The sequence below is a fragment of the Scyliorhinus torazame genome, chromosome 6 (genome assembly GCF_047496885.1).
Source record: "Scyliorhinus torazame isolate Kashiwa2021f chromosome 6, sScyTor2.1, whole genome shotgun sequence".
NCBI lineage: Eukaryota > Metazoa > Chordata > Chondrichthyes > Carcharhiniformes > Scyliorhinidae > Scyliorhinus > Scyliorhinus torazame.
This window is the reverse complement of record NC_092712.1, coordinates 305,950,039-305,965,377: the sequence shown is the minus strand read 5'-3', so window position 1 is coordinate 305,965,377 and position 15,339 is coordinate 305,950,039. Positions and strand designations below refer to the sequence as shown.

Below are 15,339 nucleotides of genomic sequence, written 5' to 3'. Positions count from 1 at the left end.
GGGTATTAGGGTACCAGTTTTTAACAACAATCAACAATGGTCAGCATTAGATTTGTAATTTCAGATTTTCATTTTTTTATTGATTCAAATTCCACCATCTGCCATGATGGGATTCGAACCCAGGTCCCTAGAGTATTGCCTGGATTACTAGTCGAGCAATACCACGACACCACTGCCTTCCTTTTTGAGCTGAAGGGTGCAGGCACAGGTCAAACTCAGGGCAGACACTGTTGGATGCCCTGCAACAGCAGAATCTGGCTCACCCTCAATTGAATCAGCATAGATAGGTATCTCATACCCATAACCAACGCTGAGCAAAGAGAACGTCCGAGCATCTGAGGATATGATTGCTGTGTGGTAACAAAGTATATCAGTTTTATTGCTTGGTATAAAATTAATTGTAAACCTTTGTATTAATTCAGATTACACCTGACTGCAGTTTGGAACTGGACCTATCTTCTATGTACAGAAATGGGAGTAAGTCAGAAACTGATTTGACAAAGAATGGTGAGTGTTTCAGTTCTGCTCAACAATGAAGCAAATATCGTCCAGCTTTTGCATCTTGCAATTTAAGAATAATGCAGTAAATGTAATTCTATTCCCACAGAAGAGTCAACACAGGCCAGAAACAAGGTAATTTGTTATGTTGATTTACCCAAATGTCCAATAAATTTGATTAAGTGAGCTGAGAACTGAGGACTATTCCACAGTAATGAATCGTGACTGTTTTTAGGTTTCATCTCCACCTGTCTTATTTCTGGAAGAACTGTGTTAAGATGTTGATATTTACGGGGGCCGATTTTACATTTACTCGATGTAAAGGATTTCCTGGGTGCAGCACAAAAGGAAAATCGAGGTGGGGGCGGGGGGAAGTGGGGTGCAGAATCAAATATCAATTGAGGGAGCCCACCTAATAATTCATCATTAATTCCAATAGGACTGTAATCCTCCGCATTCCTGCATCAACTTTGTCCAGGCAATCGTTTATTCCAAGCACAATATGAGGAAACTCTTCCCAAATTATTTCTACCCCTTTTCTCCTGAAGGTGTGGATTCCTTGCTGTGATATAGTTTGTAAGAGTCTTCCCTGTTTCTTTTCCCATTTCTTTTATATTGGTCCGTGGACCCATAATCGGGGTGTGCCTTCAAGCAGAAGTCTCAAAATTGAAATAGCCTGCTTGCCAGGACACTGTGTTCCCAAGTTTTGTATTTTGAAGGAGAGGAGCCAGACTCTTTGGCACTGAGTGGATCTTAGGAACCAGCTTTGAAGGGAGTCAGTTTGATTGGTTAACTTGCAACTGGTGGGTTGGCCAGGGACAGTGTTCTGCCTGACAGATTGGTTCCTGCATGATGCTTTCTGGGAGAACTGATGTTTGTTTTTCTTCGTTCATGGGATGTGGGTGTCGCAGGCTGTGCCAGCATTTATTGCCCATCTCTAATTGCCCCTGAGGGAGCAGTTTAGAATCAACCACATTGCTGTGGGTCTGGAGTCACATGTAGGCCACACCAGACAGATTTCCTTTCCTAAAGGACATTAGTGAACCAGATGGGTTTTAACGACAATCAACCATGGTTTCATGGTCATCATTAGACTTTTAATTCCAGAATTTTATTCAATTCAAATTTCGTCATCTGCAGTGACAGGATTTGAACCTGGGTTCCCAGAGCATTACTCTGGATCTCTGGCTTACTCGTCCAGTGACAATACCAATACCGCCTCCCCTAGACTTTGGAAGTGAAGGGAACCCTCTCTCTCTCTCTCCTGCTTGCTGAAGTGAATGAACTGCTCTGAAAGTAGCGAGTCCCTGGAACATACTTTGCTGTGAACCTGGAATGATGCTGAGTCTGCGGAGAAAGTAGACAACCTTGCCAGAGAAAACATCTCAAGCCTAGAAGGAAGAAGTACCAAAACAAAAGCCTGAACTTCAGAAAGACATTGACTGGAAGTTATCCCAGTGTGTCAGAGATCCTTATCCGTTTATTTTTATTAATATTTTCCTTCCCTTTCCTCCTCTGTGTTGTTTGTCTGTGTGTATGTGTCGAGAGTGAGACAAGTTGGAAGGAGGGTTGGGAATGTCTGTGTGTAGAGAGTAAGACAAGTTGGAAGGAGGTTTGGGAAAAGGATAGATAGTCAGTTAAATTTTCTGTCTGTTTAATTATAATACTGTACATAATAAAAGGTTACTTGTGTTTTGAAGTTACAAACCGAGTGACTGTAGTTTATTGGGACTCAATCAAGGACCTTGGATATTTTAAATAAATCTAATGTCACCCGTGTTGCGACTCTGGGTCACGTGTGGCTGGAATTGACTGCGCACCAGCCCAGGGGGTCATGACAAGTTACACAGCTATTCACCACAACATTGCCAAATAGCAATTATTCATGTGGCAGTCTAGCTAATGAGCACTGATTATTTTTTTTTAATGTTTTTATTCTCCTTTTTCACATTTTCTTCAAAATTTACCCCCACCAATAAACAGTAAACGGTAACGGATGCAATGCCAAACCCCTTATTAACAACAATGATCCCATCCACCCACCAACCCCCACACAACAGCCCGCATGACAACATAATCATCAAGTAAAGAAAACCCAGAAAGGAATCAGGAGTCGCCCATGGCCACCATTTACATATATAGACACCCCCCCCCCCGCCCGCTAATATTCAAGGCCGTCCAATCCCCGAAAGCATACAATGAATGACACCCACAAATTATAAACCCACCCCAACCCCTCTCCCAGACTCCTCCCCTCCACTTCCTCTCGAAAACACCTCACCCAGTATCGGCCCCTTCCCCCAACTTTTGACCCCGGCTAGGCTCATCAAAACCTGTTCGACCAGGCTCTGATGACCGTAGCCCCTCCCCCCACCTCACTCCCGTTGTTCACTGGCCGGCTTAAACCAGCCAGTGTGGAGGCCCCACCGCCCGGTCTCCTTCCCCCCTGCCCGGTCCCAGGGAAACAAAGAAATCCCCTTTAACACACATGCCCAGCATAAACACACAAGCCCCAACGAACCATCATTGCAAATGAAAGTCCCAACTCTTACCTTGTCCAAATAGACAGTGATGACTCATTTAGTACATACACCAACACGCAGTGAAAAGGTAAAGCTACATAAAGCTACATACTCTCCTACCAACACCCTACCCTCGGTACAAGACCAGTCCTCAGTCCCATTTCTCAATTCTGCCACAGTCATTCTGCCTTCGCAAACGCCTCCGCCGCTTCCACCTGTCTCAAAAAGTCTTTGGATTTGTAGGTCACCCTCAGCTTAGCTGGGTACACTATGCCACACCGCACCTTGCTGTTATACAGTGCCGTCTTCACTCGGCCGAAGGCCGCCCGCCTCCTCGCCAACTCCACCGTAAAGTCCTGGTATATACGTATACCAGCTCCAGCCCACTGCACCTCCCGCTTCTGCTTTGCCCAGCACAGGACCCTCTCCTTCACACTGTACCTACAGAAACAAACAGTCACCACTCTTGGCGGCTCACTCGCCTTTGGTATAGGCCTGCAGGACCTATGAGCCCGATCCAGCTCGTATCGAGAGGGATCCTCCCCCTCTCCAAATAGCTCCACCAACATCGTGGCAAAGTACTCCGTCGGCCTCGGGCCTTCCACCCCTTCAGACAGACCCACAATCCTCAGATTCTGCTGCCTGGATCTGTTTTCCAGGTCTTCCATTTTGGCTTGCAGACCCTTGTGTGGTAGTCACCACTGTTGTATTGTGTATATATGGGTATTACGATTAGGCCCCTGTACTACAGGTACGGGGGTAGATCCCTGCCTGCTGGCTCCGCCCAGTAGGTGGAGTATAAATGTGTGTGCTCTCCGAACTGCAGCAATTTCGGCAGCAACTGTAGGAGGCCACACATCTCTGTGTAATAAAGCCTCGATTACTCTCTACTCTCGTCTCGTCGTAATTGATAGTGCATCAATTTATTACACAGAGATTTTTCGGAGATGGATCTCCGCGTCAAGCCGGATCGCCTGCAGCTGCATCCTCAAGCAGACAACGTTATAAAGGACTTTGCACATTGGCTAGCTTGCTTTGAAGCATACATCGGATCTGCGACAGACCCAATCTCAGAAGCATAGAAGCTCCAGATTCCGTACACGCGGCTGAGCTCCAACGTTTTTCCCCTCGTCCTGGACGCGCCTACCTACACAGAGGCCATGGCGCTACTGAAGGAGAATTACGCTCAGAAGACCAACAAGATGAACGCCAGGCACCTCCTATCCACGCGGCACCAACTTCCTGGTGAGTCTGTGGAAGATTCCTGGCATGCCCTGCTCGCCCTGGTGAGAGACTGTGACTGCCAGGCCATTTCGGCCGCTGAACATTCGAACCTGCTAACGAGAGACGCGTTCGTTACGGGCATAGGATCTGACTACTTCCGCCAGCGCCTCTTAGAAGGGGCCACGCTTGACCTCGCGGCAACCAAGAAACTAGCGCTCTCGTTCACGGTCGCCTCACGCAACGTACAGGCTTATGCCCCCGACCGCACGGCCCCCCCCCCCCTGTGCATCGTGGACCCCACCAGCGGCCGCCCCATCGTGGACCCCATCAGCGACCGCCCTCAGCCAACCCCATGCCTGCGCCGCGCGGCAGCCAACCAACCCCGTGGTCCCAAGTGCTACTTCTGCGGACAGACAAAACACCCCCGGCAGCGCTGCCCGGCGCGGACGCTCTGCAAGGCCTGAGGCAAGAAAGGACATTTTGCTGCAGTGTGCCAGGCCCGCTCAATCGCCGCTATTGTTCCAGCACCCCCCGTGTGCGGCCAGTGGGCGCCGCTATCTTCCTCTCCTCAGACCAGGTGCAGCCGTGGGTGCCACCATCTTGCTTGCCTCAGAACCAATGGGCACCACCACCTTGCCTGCCCCAGGACACGTGCGGCCCGAGGGCACCGGCACCTTGCCTGCCCCAGGACACGTGCGGCCCGAGGGCACCGCCACCTTGCCTGCCCCAGGACACGTGCGGCCCGAGGGCACCGCCACCTTGCCTGCCCCAGGACACGTGCGGCCCGAGGGCACCGCCACCTTGCCTGCCCCAGGACATGTGCGGCCCGTGGGCGCCGCCATCTTACCCGCCTCAGGACCCCTGCCCATCGGACACCTCATCGCCTGCAACTGCCGACGACCAGCCACGTCTCGCCTCGGTCACGATCGACCAGTCTCGACCGCACAACCTCGCGACCGCTTCGACAAAGGTGAAGGTCGACGGGCATGAGATATCCTACCTTCTAGACTCCGGGAGCACTGAGAGCTTCATCCACCCCGATACGGTAAGGCGCTGCTCCCTCGCGGTACACCCCGCTAACCAAAGAATCTCCCTGGCCTCTGGATCCCACTCCGTGGCGATCCGAGGTACTGCATTGCCACCCTCACCGTCCAGGGCGTAAAGTTTAGCAGCTTCTGGCTCTACGTCCTCCCCAACCTCTGCGCTGCCTTGCCACTCGGCCTGGGCTTCCAGTGCAACCTCCAGAGCCTAACCCTGAAATTTGGCGAGCCCCTACCACCCCTTACTGTTTGAGGCCTCGCAACCCTTAAGGTCGACCCCCCTTCCCTGTTTGCAAACCTCACCCCGGATTGCAAACCTGTCACCAGCAGGAGCAGACGGTACAGCGCCCAGGACAGGACCTTCATCAGGTCTGAGGTCCAGCGGCTGCTGCGGGAAGGTATCATCGAGGCCAGCAACAGCCCCTGGAGAGCCCAAGTGGTAGTGGTGAAAACCGGGGAGAAAATCAGGATGGTCGTTGATTACAGTCAGACCATCAATCGGTACACTCAGCTCGACGCGTACCCCCTCCCATGCATATCTGATATGGTCAATCAGATTGTACAGTACCAGGTCTTCTCGACAGTGGACCTGAAATCTGCCTACCACCAGCTCCCCACCCGTAAGGCGGACCGCTCATACACTGTGTTTGAAGCAGACGGCCGCCTTTACCATTTCCTTAGGGTTCCCTTCGGCATCACCAACAGGGTCTCGGTCTTCCAGCGAGAGATGGGCAGAGTGGTTGACTGGTACGGGCTGCAGGCCACTTTCCCGTACCTGGACAACGTCACCATCTGCGGCCACGACCAGCAGGATCACAACCCTAACCTTTCAAAATTTCTCCACACCGCCACACTCCTCAACCTAACTTACAACAAGGAGAAGTGTGTGTTCAGCACAAACCGATTAGCCGTCCTCGGCTATGTGGTTCAGAACGGAGTTCTAGGGCCCGACCCCGATCGCATGCGCCCCCTCATGGAAATCCCTCTCCCCCACTGCCCCAAGGCCCTCAAACGATGCCTGAGGTCTTTTCGTATTACGCCCAGTGGGTCCCAAAATATGCGGGCAAGGCCCGCCCACTCATTCAATCCATCGCTTTCCCACTGATGGCCGAGGCTCACCAGGCCTTCAACCGTATCAAGGCCGACATTGCCAAGGCCGCGATGCACGCAGTCGACGAGACGCTCCCCTTCCAAGTCGAGAGCGATGCATCAGATGTCGCTCTAGCCGCCACCCTCAACCAGGCAGGCAGGCCCGTGGTATTATTTTCCCGCACCCTCCATGCCTCTGAAATTCGGCACTCCTCCATCGAAAAGGAGGCCCAAGCGATCGTTGAAGCTGTGCGACATTGGAGGCATTACCTGGCTGGCAGGAGATTCACTCCCTTCACTGACCAACGGTCGGTTGCCTTCATGTTTAACAACACACAGCGGGGTAAGATCAAAAATGATAAGATCTTGAGGTGGAGGATCGAGCTCTCCACCTACAATTACGAGATTTTGTATCGCCCCGGTAAGCTCAACGAGACCCCCGATGCCCTGTCCCGAGGTACATGTGCCAGCGCACAAGTGAACCGACTCCGGACCCTTTCTTAATGTGGTCGACGAGTATTCCCGATTCCCCTTTGCCGCCCCATGCCCCGATATGATGTCGGCCACCGCCGTCAAAGCCCTCAACACCATCCTCGCTCTGTTTGGTTTCCCTGCCTACGTCCACAGCGACCGGGGATCCTCATTGATGAGCGAGGAGCTGCGCCAGTACCTGCTCAACAGGGGCATTGCCTCGAGCAGGACGACCAGCTACAACCCCAGGGGAAACGGGCAGGTGGAGCGGGACGGTCTGGAGGGCCGTCCAGCTGGCCCTACGGTCCAGATATTTCCCGGCCTCCTGCTGGCAGGAGGTCCTCCCCGACGCCCTTCACTCCATTCGGTCGCTCCTGTGCACCGTGACCAACGAAACCCCCCATGAACGTTTCTTTACCTTCCCCAGGAAGTCCACCTCCGGGGTTTCACTCCCAACGTGGCTGGCAGCTCCAGGACCCGTTCTCCTCCGCAAGCACGTGCGGCTCCACAAGGCGGACCCGTTGATTGAGAGAGTACAGCTACTCCATGCGAACCCGCAGTACGCCTACATAGCGTACCCCGACGCCCGCTAAGACACAGTCTCCCTCAGGGATCTGGCACCAGCTGGCTCCCCACACACACCCCGCCCCGGTGCCACCCTCACCCGGCGCACCCCACCGCAGCCCCCGCTCCAGGACAATCCGTCCTCCCCTTGCTCCCACCCGGGGATGGCGACACGCTCCCGGAGTCACCGAAGACCAAACCAACGCCTGAGTCGCCACCAGCACTGCGGCGCTCTCAACGACAGATCAAGGCGCCCGATCGTCTAAATTTGTAACCTTCTCTGTAATTTTAAAACCAATCTGTATGTATATAGTTCCCCCCCCCCACCCCCCCACTCCCCGCTGGGCTAATTTTTAACAGGGGGTGAATGTGGTAATCACCACTGTTGTATTATATTATATATATGGGTATTACGGTAAGGCCCCTGTACTACAGGTACGGGGGTAGATCCCTGCCTGCTGGCTCCACCCAGGAGGCGGAGTATAAATGTGTGTGCTCTCCGAACAGCAGCCATTTCGTAAGCTGCTGTAGGAGGCCACACATCTCTGTATAATAAAGCCTCGATTACATTCTACTCTCGTCTCGTCGTAATTGATAGTACACCACCTTGTTGGTCTCCATCACCCTCCGCAGCTCCTTCCCCATCGAGGTGAGTTGAACACTGTGTTGCGATATTGCCGCTTCCACTTCCTTCAGCGTCTCACCCTGCTCCCGCACCTCGGCGGCTGCACTCGATACCGCCGCCCTCACCAGGGCAATCACCTACTCCACCAGCACTTTCTATACTGCCCCCATCTCCTTCCTCATCGCTTCCAAGTGTTTTGTGAACGGTTTTTGAAGTTCCACGGCCACCGCCTCGGTCATCCTTTTTGCCGTGAGCAGTGCGGCCTCACCCGGCGCCCCCGCCTCTGCCTTCCTTCAAGTTCCTGAGCCGACCTTTCCACCCACCGGTGGGCCTTCATTAACCCCCTTCTTCACACCCGTTTTTCTTTGAGGTTTGGACATCGCTCTTCTCTCTGCTTTCCTACCCTTGTTTCATCAGAAGTTGCTCCTGGGACGGGGCATCAACGCTCCGAAAAATCAATTCTCGGGCGGGAGCCCTCCAACGTGCGGCTGCCTCCTACCCGCCGCCACCGGAAGTCCGCCAGGAGCCTGCTTTGAAGAGCATCTCAGTCCAGCCAGATTCTTTTCTCGTTTAATCTCGAACAAGTACATTGAGCTCACTTGACAATTTTCCTTTCCTAACATGAGGGCACTGATGATAATTATAGTGGTGTCCAAGGGCCAGGCATCTTCAGCCACTTCATTAATTACCATTCCATCACAAGGTCAGAAGTGGGATGCTCGCTGCTGATTGCACAGCGTTAAATACCATTCGCTACTCCTCCGATACTAGCACAGTCCATGCCTGCATGCAGCAAGAGCTGGACAACATTCAGGCTCAGGTTGATAAGTGGCAAATAACACTTGTGCCACTCAAGTGCCAGGCAAAGGCCATTTCCAGCAAGAGTGACTAACCATCTCCTCTTGACATTCAATGGCACTACCATTGCTGAATTCCCCATCATCAACATTGCGGGGATGACAGGAACTGAACTGGATCAAACAAATAAATACTGTGGCTGTAACAGCAGGTCATGGGCTGGGAATTCTGTGGTGAGTAACTCATCTGTTATCTCCCTGTAAACCCTCACGGGACCCATGGGGACGACCTGATTGATCTCCCCGTGGTGATCGTGGAATATGAGCTCCCCTGCTAATGGTCGGAGGCCCATCAGCTGGGGCTCGTAGAAATCGCCAGCACAGATTGGAGCCGGCATGATTGGTAGTCCCGGTTGGCGGCCTTTTTTGGCAGAAAATAAATTGCTGAAAACTACGGCTGTGATTCTGAACATCCTGACCATACCTGATTTCCCCAGCACGAGAGCGAGGTCGGCAAAATTTTAACAATGACGTTTTTTGGAAGGCTAGAGGCCATTGACACAGGCATAGAAGATTGGGCCCAGTATACCAAACGGATGTGGTATTTCTTCCAGATGAATGGTATTGGTGGAGTTTCTGACGTTCCTTCCGATTGTCTGACACTCGCAGTACTCCTGTTATGCACGTAACCATGGGTTTCTGACCAGAGTAATGAGCCTCTCTCAATAACCATCAGGTTAGCCTCTTTGGTCAACATTTATTAGGCATCTCCCTCTGTGGTAAACCACTGTTAGTGTATTATATGTATTGTGGTAAACTGTTACTGTACTACATGTATTGTGGTAAACCACTGCCTGATGGCTCCGCCTCCCCTCGGACTCGGTATAAAGGTGGCTGACCTCCGGCCCTGCCCCAGTTCGGGATCAGTGGCCAGGAGGCTTTCTGTTTAGCTTATTAAAGCCACAGTTTCGTTCACTACTCGTCTTGTGTTAATTGATGGTGCATCACCCTCCAGAATCATAAGGTCAGGATAACCCCTCTCACCCGATAGCAAGCTGTTAGCTTTGCGGGTTGTTTGGAATATAGGGATCATAGAAGATTGCCACAGAATGAAGGAGTCATGGTTTCCACCTGTCTAGCAGGCACTCCTGTGGTTCAAATCAGCTCGGCATTGAGATATATGAAGATTGCAGAGTTCTCACGAGGAACATGCAATCTACAGATTAAATGTACAAGCCGTGCAATTAATGGCCCATTGAACCATGGAGAAGCCTGCAAGGCAAGCAAAGCCTTGAGGTTTCCCCTGCTTCTCCAGGGCAATCGGGAATGAATATTTCTCCCTCTCTTGGTATTGAAAGCTTTAGTACCCTCTGTGATGCAGCAGTGAACTGCAAACTGGGAGGTGCTGCCGACATCTTGCAAACTGAAATGAACCCATCGTATGGAGATTTAGAGCAGCAGTTACCTTGACCACCAGGCACTGCTGTCCTTGCCCTGCTTTGAGACTGCAGTCATGGCTCCTAGGTGAAGTTAAATTGCCTCATGAACTGCTCCTCACTGAAACCCAGGTTAGGAGAAAAGCTTGCTGACGACCTTCTATGAAAACGGCCTCCTGCATGACGCTGTCCTCCTTCCTCTTCTCGCAGCTCATCTTGCTCCTTCGTGCTCCCACTCATGTTCTGTTCTGCTCGGTTAGCCTATGTGTGCGGGGGGCAAATAGCCTCCGCATTGATACCAGCCACAAAGCTGCAAGAGGAACAGATCTTTCCGCATATTAATTCAGCGTTGCTCATTGATCCACGTCATTATGTTGCTGCTCTCCATGTTACCGGTGTTTAGTAGGCCTGTACACACTAAGTCCTATACTATGGGGGTGCGCGCGCACACCTTGGATGTGATTTTCAGATCGTAGGTGTTTGCATAACATCAAAAAAGAGGCACTCAGCCCAGTTTAACCCCCTCATATCTGGAGAAAACGCATTGGTAGCAGATTTGGGGACTGTGGTAAACAGGTCCCAGGAAAAATACAAGAGTGACATTGGGAATGGCTGTTTCCAATTTTTGTTTGTCATCGAGGGGAGGGTTGGATATAAAGGAGAAAAATTTAATGGTATGTGTGGATGTTCTTTGTAACAATATTTGGTTTGAGTTTGGAATAAAATACATTAAAAAAAATAGAAGGTTACATGCTGTACACAAACTATGGCAACATTGATGGATAATTATTATCGATTCACTGGCACAATGAAGGGTGGCTTGTAAATGTACATTTTGTGCAGTGCAACTTAATCAGTGCGAATGATGTAACATTTCTTATGCAGTTAATGAGTCACTTAACAAGTGTTAATGTTCCAAGGTTACGCATTTGTGAATTACATGGTTTTTATATGAAAATTGCAAACTTGCTGTTGTAAAATGAATCAGAGGCAAGTTTCCTCAGCCCCTTGTCAATGCATAATGCACTCCCACTGTTCCCCACTCATTGCTTAAAGTATTGATTAAGATTTTAACAATTAATTTATCCCCCATCATGGAATCTGAAGCTTATTTTATAGAAAAGCTATATTATGCATTTCAACTATAGCAGGACATCCAAGTAAAGGATGAGTGAATGATGGTTGTTTCAGTTGACTGGTCAGGTGTGTTAGGGGGCAGCATGGTGGCGCAGTGGGTTACACCTGCAGACTCAGGGCGCTGAGGTCCCAGGTTCGATCCCGGCTCCGGGTCACTGTCCGTGTGGAGTTTGCACATTCTCCTCGTGTTTGCGTGGGTTTCGCCCCCACAACCCAAAGATGCACAGGTTAGGTGGATTGGCCACGCTAAATTGCCCCCTAATTGGGAAAAAAAAGAATTGGGTAGTTTAAATTTATTTTAAAAAATATTTTATAAACTTTCTTCTGCGAAATTGTAACTGAACAGCACTTTTTTATCCCCCCACTTGAGGGCCCAGTTAGCACTTTGGCATGTGTGGGGTGGGTTGGGAGGTGGGGGCAGGGCATGCTCCCATTAATACAGAACACTTGTGAACTTAGCAAACAATTTTCACAGTAATGTCTAAAGGTTGCTATGAAACCGTTATCAAACCAGGAAGGGAGATTAGAGATTTGCCACTCATTCTCTGGCTGCAGGCACAGGGACTAGATTGAGGAGAATGATCAGATTAGGTAGCCCAGCATCCAGTGGTAGTAGGAAGGGACGTGCTACGGTTGCAGAGAAACATTACATATTGATTAATTAATGATCTTGCCAACGCAGTGCAGTTGTGAGACTGGGGTTAGAAATGTGCGGTGAAGAGGTTTGCTTTGGCAGACACATAAACGGGATGGCGTGCATAGTCTATACAACAGTGACAATTTAAACAACTGGGAGCAGGCTGATGGGAGAATGTTTGTTAGTTTAGCCCAGCTGTACTCATTTTGCTGACAGTGAGTGCGGCCCTAAAGCTGTCTGTGTGAAGTGCTAGTGATTGACGTTTTTAACGCTTTCTGTCATACGCCAGTGATATTAGTGCGTGTTATCATAGTGGATGTCCTTATCATTAGTGCATCATCTGTCACTTCCAGCTCCTTACTTTTGTTGACTTCCTCTAAATGATTCTCAGGAGAAGAAGCAAGTGAGCGGCCTGGACAGAGTGTTTCAGTGTGTAATGTTGAGGTTCAGGGCATTCTGCAGCTCCTTGCCCTGCTAATGGCACTGCAATTATCTCTGCAATGCCTGTGGCTTTACGCTCAGTCTGATACTGCTGACCTCCGGGCATATCTTGACAGAGGTGGCTGGGTGGTCCAGAATTGGCCTCATACATTTCTACTGCAATGATGGGCTTGATGAGCCAGCATCAAAGTGAGCGAAGTTTTCTCAATCTAATCCCTCATAGGTTGAAGCCAGACCCCATGACGTTATGTAGTTTAAAGTTGAAGGACCTTCTCGCACCAGTCTGAGCGTACAGGAGAGATATTTCAGCTGGGTACGGGACCTCTGCAACTGGACAGATGTCTCTGGAGTTACTACGGTGGCCTTCAGTGACTAAAAGATATTCTGCACCACTGCAAAGATTAATTTAATAGACTTCACCACAAATACCTTAAAGCTTCAGACTCCAGTAGACATGACTGAACATCTTATTTTATAAGCACTCCAAAACCCTTGGGTCAATAATCCAGTAAAATGAGAAATTAGCTGTCCATTCTTTGGCTTCCTGATCATAGTTTGCCAGCTCCATTTGTGCTCAATGACTAATATGATACAAATTCCTCAAACACATTTTGCAATTCCCCAGGTAGTTGTCCCTGTGTTGACACATGTGAAAATTAGAATGAGTGACAGAGCCCTGTGATGTGAACTACTTGTAGAAGAGGTGAAAGTCGGCACAGTTAGCACAGTTGCTTCACAGCTCCAGGGTCCCAGGTTCGATTCCCGGCTTGGGTCACTGTCTGTGCGGAGTTTGCACTTTCTCTCCGTATCTGCGTGGGTTTCCTCCGGGTGCTCCAGTTTCCTCCCACAGTCCAAAGATGTGCAGGTTAGGTGAATTGGCCATGATAAATTGATAAATTGCCCCTTAGTGTCCCAAAAGTTTGGGTGGGGTTACTGGGTTATGGGGATAGGGTGGAGGTGTGGGCTTAGGCAGGGTGCTCTTTCCAAGGGCTGGTACGGACTTGTTGGACCGAATGGCCTCATTCTGCACTGTAAATTCTATGAGGAAGAATGTTACTGATAAGATATCTCTTCAAGCAGTGCTTATATGGCAGTAATATAAACCATGAAGTGCTGGAGCATAACTACAATGACAGTTCAGGGAACAAGATAAGGGAGCAGTCACAGAGTGATGCCGACTCTGGGCTAAAGTGAAGAAATCCTGACAAACTGACCACAGAATGTGGAATCAGTTGACATGAGTGATTCTAGGCTTCTGGAACAGGGAATAAAGTATCACAGCTTTCTACTGACCAGCATTGATGCAAAATAGCTGGCCCTGGTATTCCTGACAGGGTCAGTGCCTTTGGCTATCAACAGGTAGGAGCCCTGCGCTACCACTATTTTGTGAGATTTCTGAGGTCCCAGGAGGACTTGTGTATCTCACATTTAAATCTAAATGGTGTTTGCATGTTAGCAGTTGCACATTTTGACGTACTGACATCCAGAACCGGTGATGCCATTTGAATTTTTCCTTAAAAACAAGTTCTGATCTGAGATTTTAAGGCCTTGCAGCCAGTGGAAACCGTGTCGTAATGCCCCCAAAACAATGGTAAATGACTTAATGCCTGTCCATACTGTCATAACGTTGCTCTTCCTGAGTCAGGCAATAGGTTCTATGACGTATATAGGATGCTATTTGTCATTTGAGGGGACACTGATGGAGCATCTGCTGCACATCCACTGTCCAATGTCAGACCCACTGAAGGGAACCCAAAGGTAAGTTGTACTGAACCTTTGGGGGCCAGGAGGAGGAAAAGGAGGAGGAATTTGCACCGTCTCCCGTTCCAACCCCAAAATTAGACTTGGACATCCCGTGACGCTTATTTTCCGCCTGCGAATGAGGCTAGGCCTTCAAATGCACCAACACCAGGGGGAAACTGTACCTGAGAAGTCAGTACATACAATCAAATCCTCAACTGCTTGTGCCCACAATTACCTTTCACTGTGTCTCATTTATCTCCAGAGTTCCTTACACTCATCCCGTACCAGCCTCCCCGAACAGGCCCCGGAATGTGGCGACCAGGGGCTTTTCACAGTAACTTCATTGAAGCCTACTTGTGACAATAAGCGATTTTCATTCATTTCACTCATGAATATCCTTCTGCCTTTCCTTACCCCACCAATTGATTGAGCCTGATCCTTTCAAATATCACCATTGCCTTACACATCACCTGTAAAGGTTACTTACTCTGAGAATGGCCTGTCCCACACACCCAATCTTGGCAGAAGTCTATTAACACTCAGTAGCCCAACTCACATCAGCATCTTGGAGCTGGAGGAGCCCCATGGAAATTCTTGGTTTTAGTGTCGGGTGCAGATGTTTTAGTGTCTTCCCCATCCAGAGCAGAATAGTGGCGGACGCAGTGCTCTTTTGACTTGCCGTTATCATTTTTACTTTCTGTTGCAAAGCCAATTACAATTCGGTGATTTAGTTTTATTGTTTCAGTAACATTTTCTTGTTTGATTCTTGATAGGGGTCGTATAAAATGCTAATCCAGCAACTGGAAGAATTGAGCATGATGAGACATGACAGGAAGTTCAGAAAGGTGTGAGTCTCACAATTGTTGTTTTGCAGCGTTTAGATCTCCCCTAACTCTGCCGCATCACATGGAAGCATTATAATTATTAAAGTACCTTCACCATGCTTGCAATATGAAACTGCCTTTCTCCAAATACATAGGGCGGGATTCTCTGTTTTGCCGGCGCCTGGGGGTTTCCCGACGGCGCGGGGCTGCCCCACAATGAGAAACCCCATTGACCGACCGGCGTAACGGAGAATCCCGCTGGCGGGTCGGGGCAGAAATGTGGCGGGGCGG

General features: G+C 49.8%; 1 protein-coding gene across 1 annotated transcript in view; it reads left to right on the top strand.

Moving 5' to 3' along the window:
- Positions 1–15,339, top strand: part of LOC140425566 (uncharacterized) — a 65,598-nt gene that overhangs the window by 43,457 nt on the left and 6,802 nt on the right. The window contains exons 3-5 of the mRNA XM_072510001.1: positions 423–507; positions 608–633; positions 14,998–15,069. Coding sequence (XP_072366102.1) covers positions 423–507; positions 608–633; positions 14,998–15,069 — 183 coding nt within the window. The remainder of the gene's footprint in view (positions 1–422; positions 508–607; positions 634–14,997; positions 15,070–15,339) is intronic.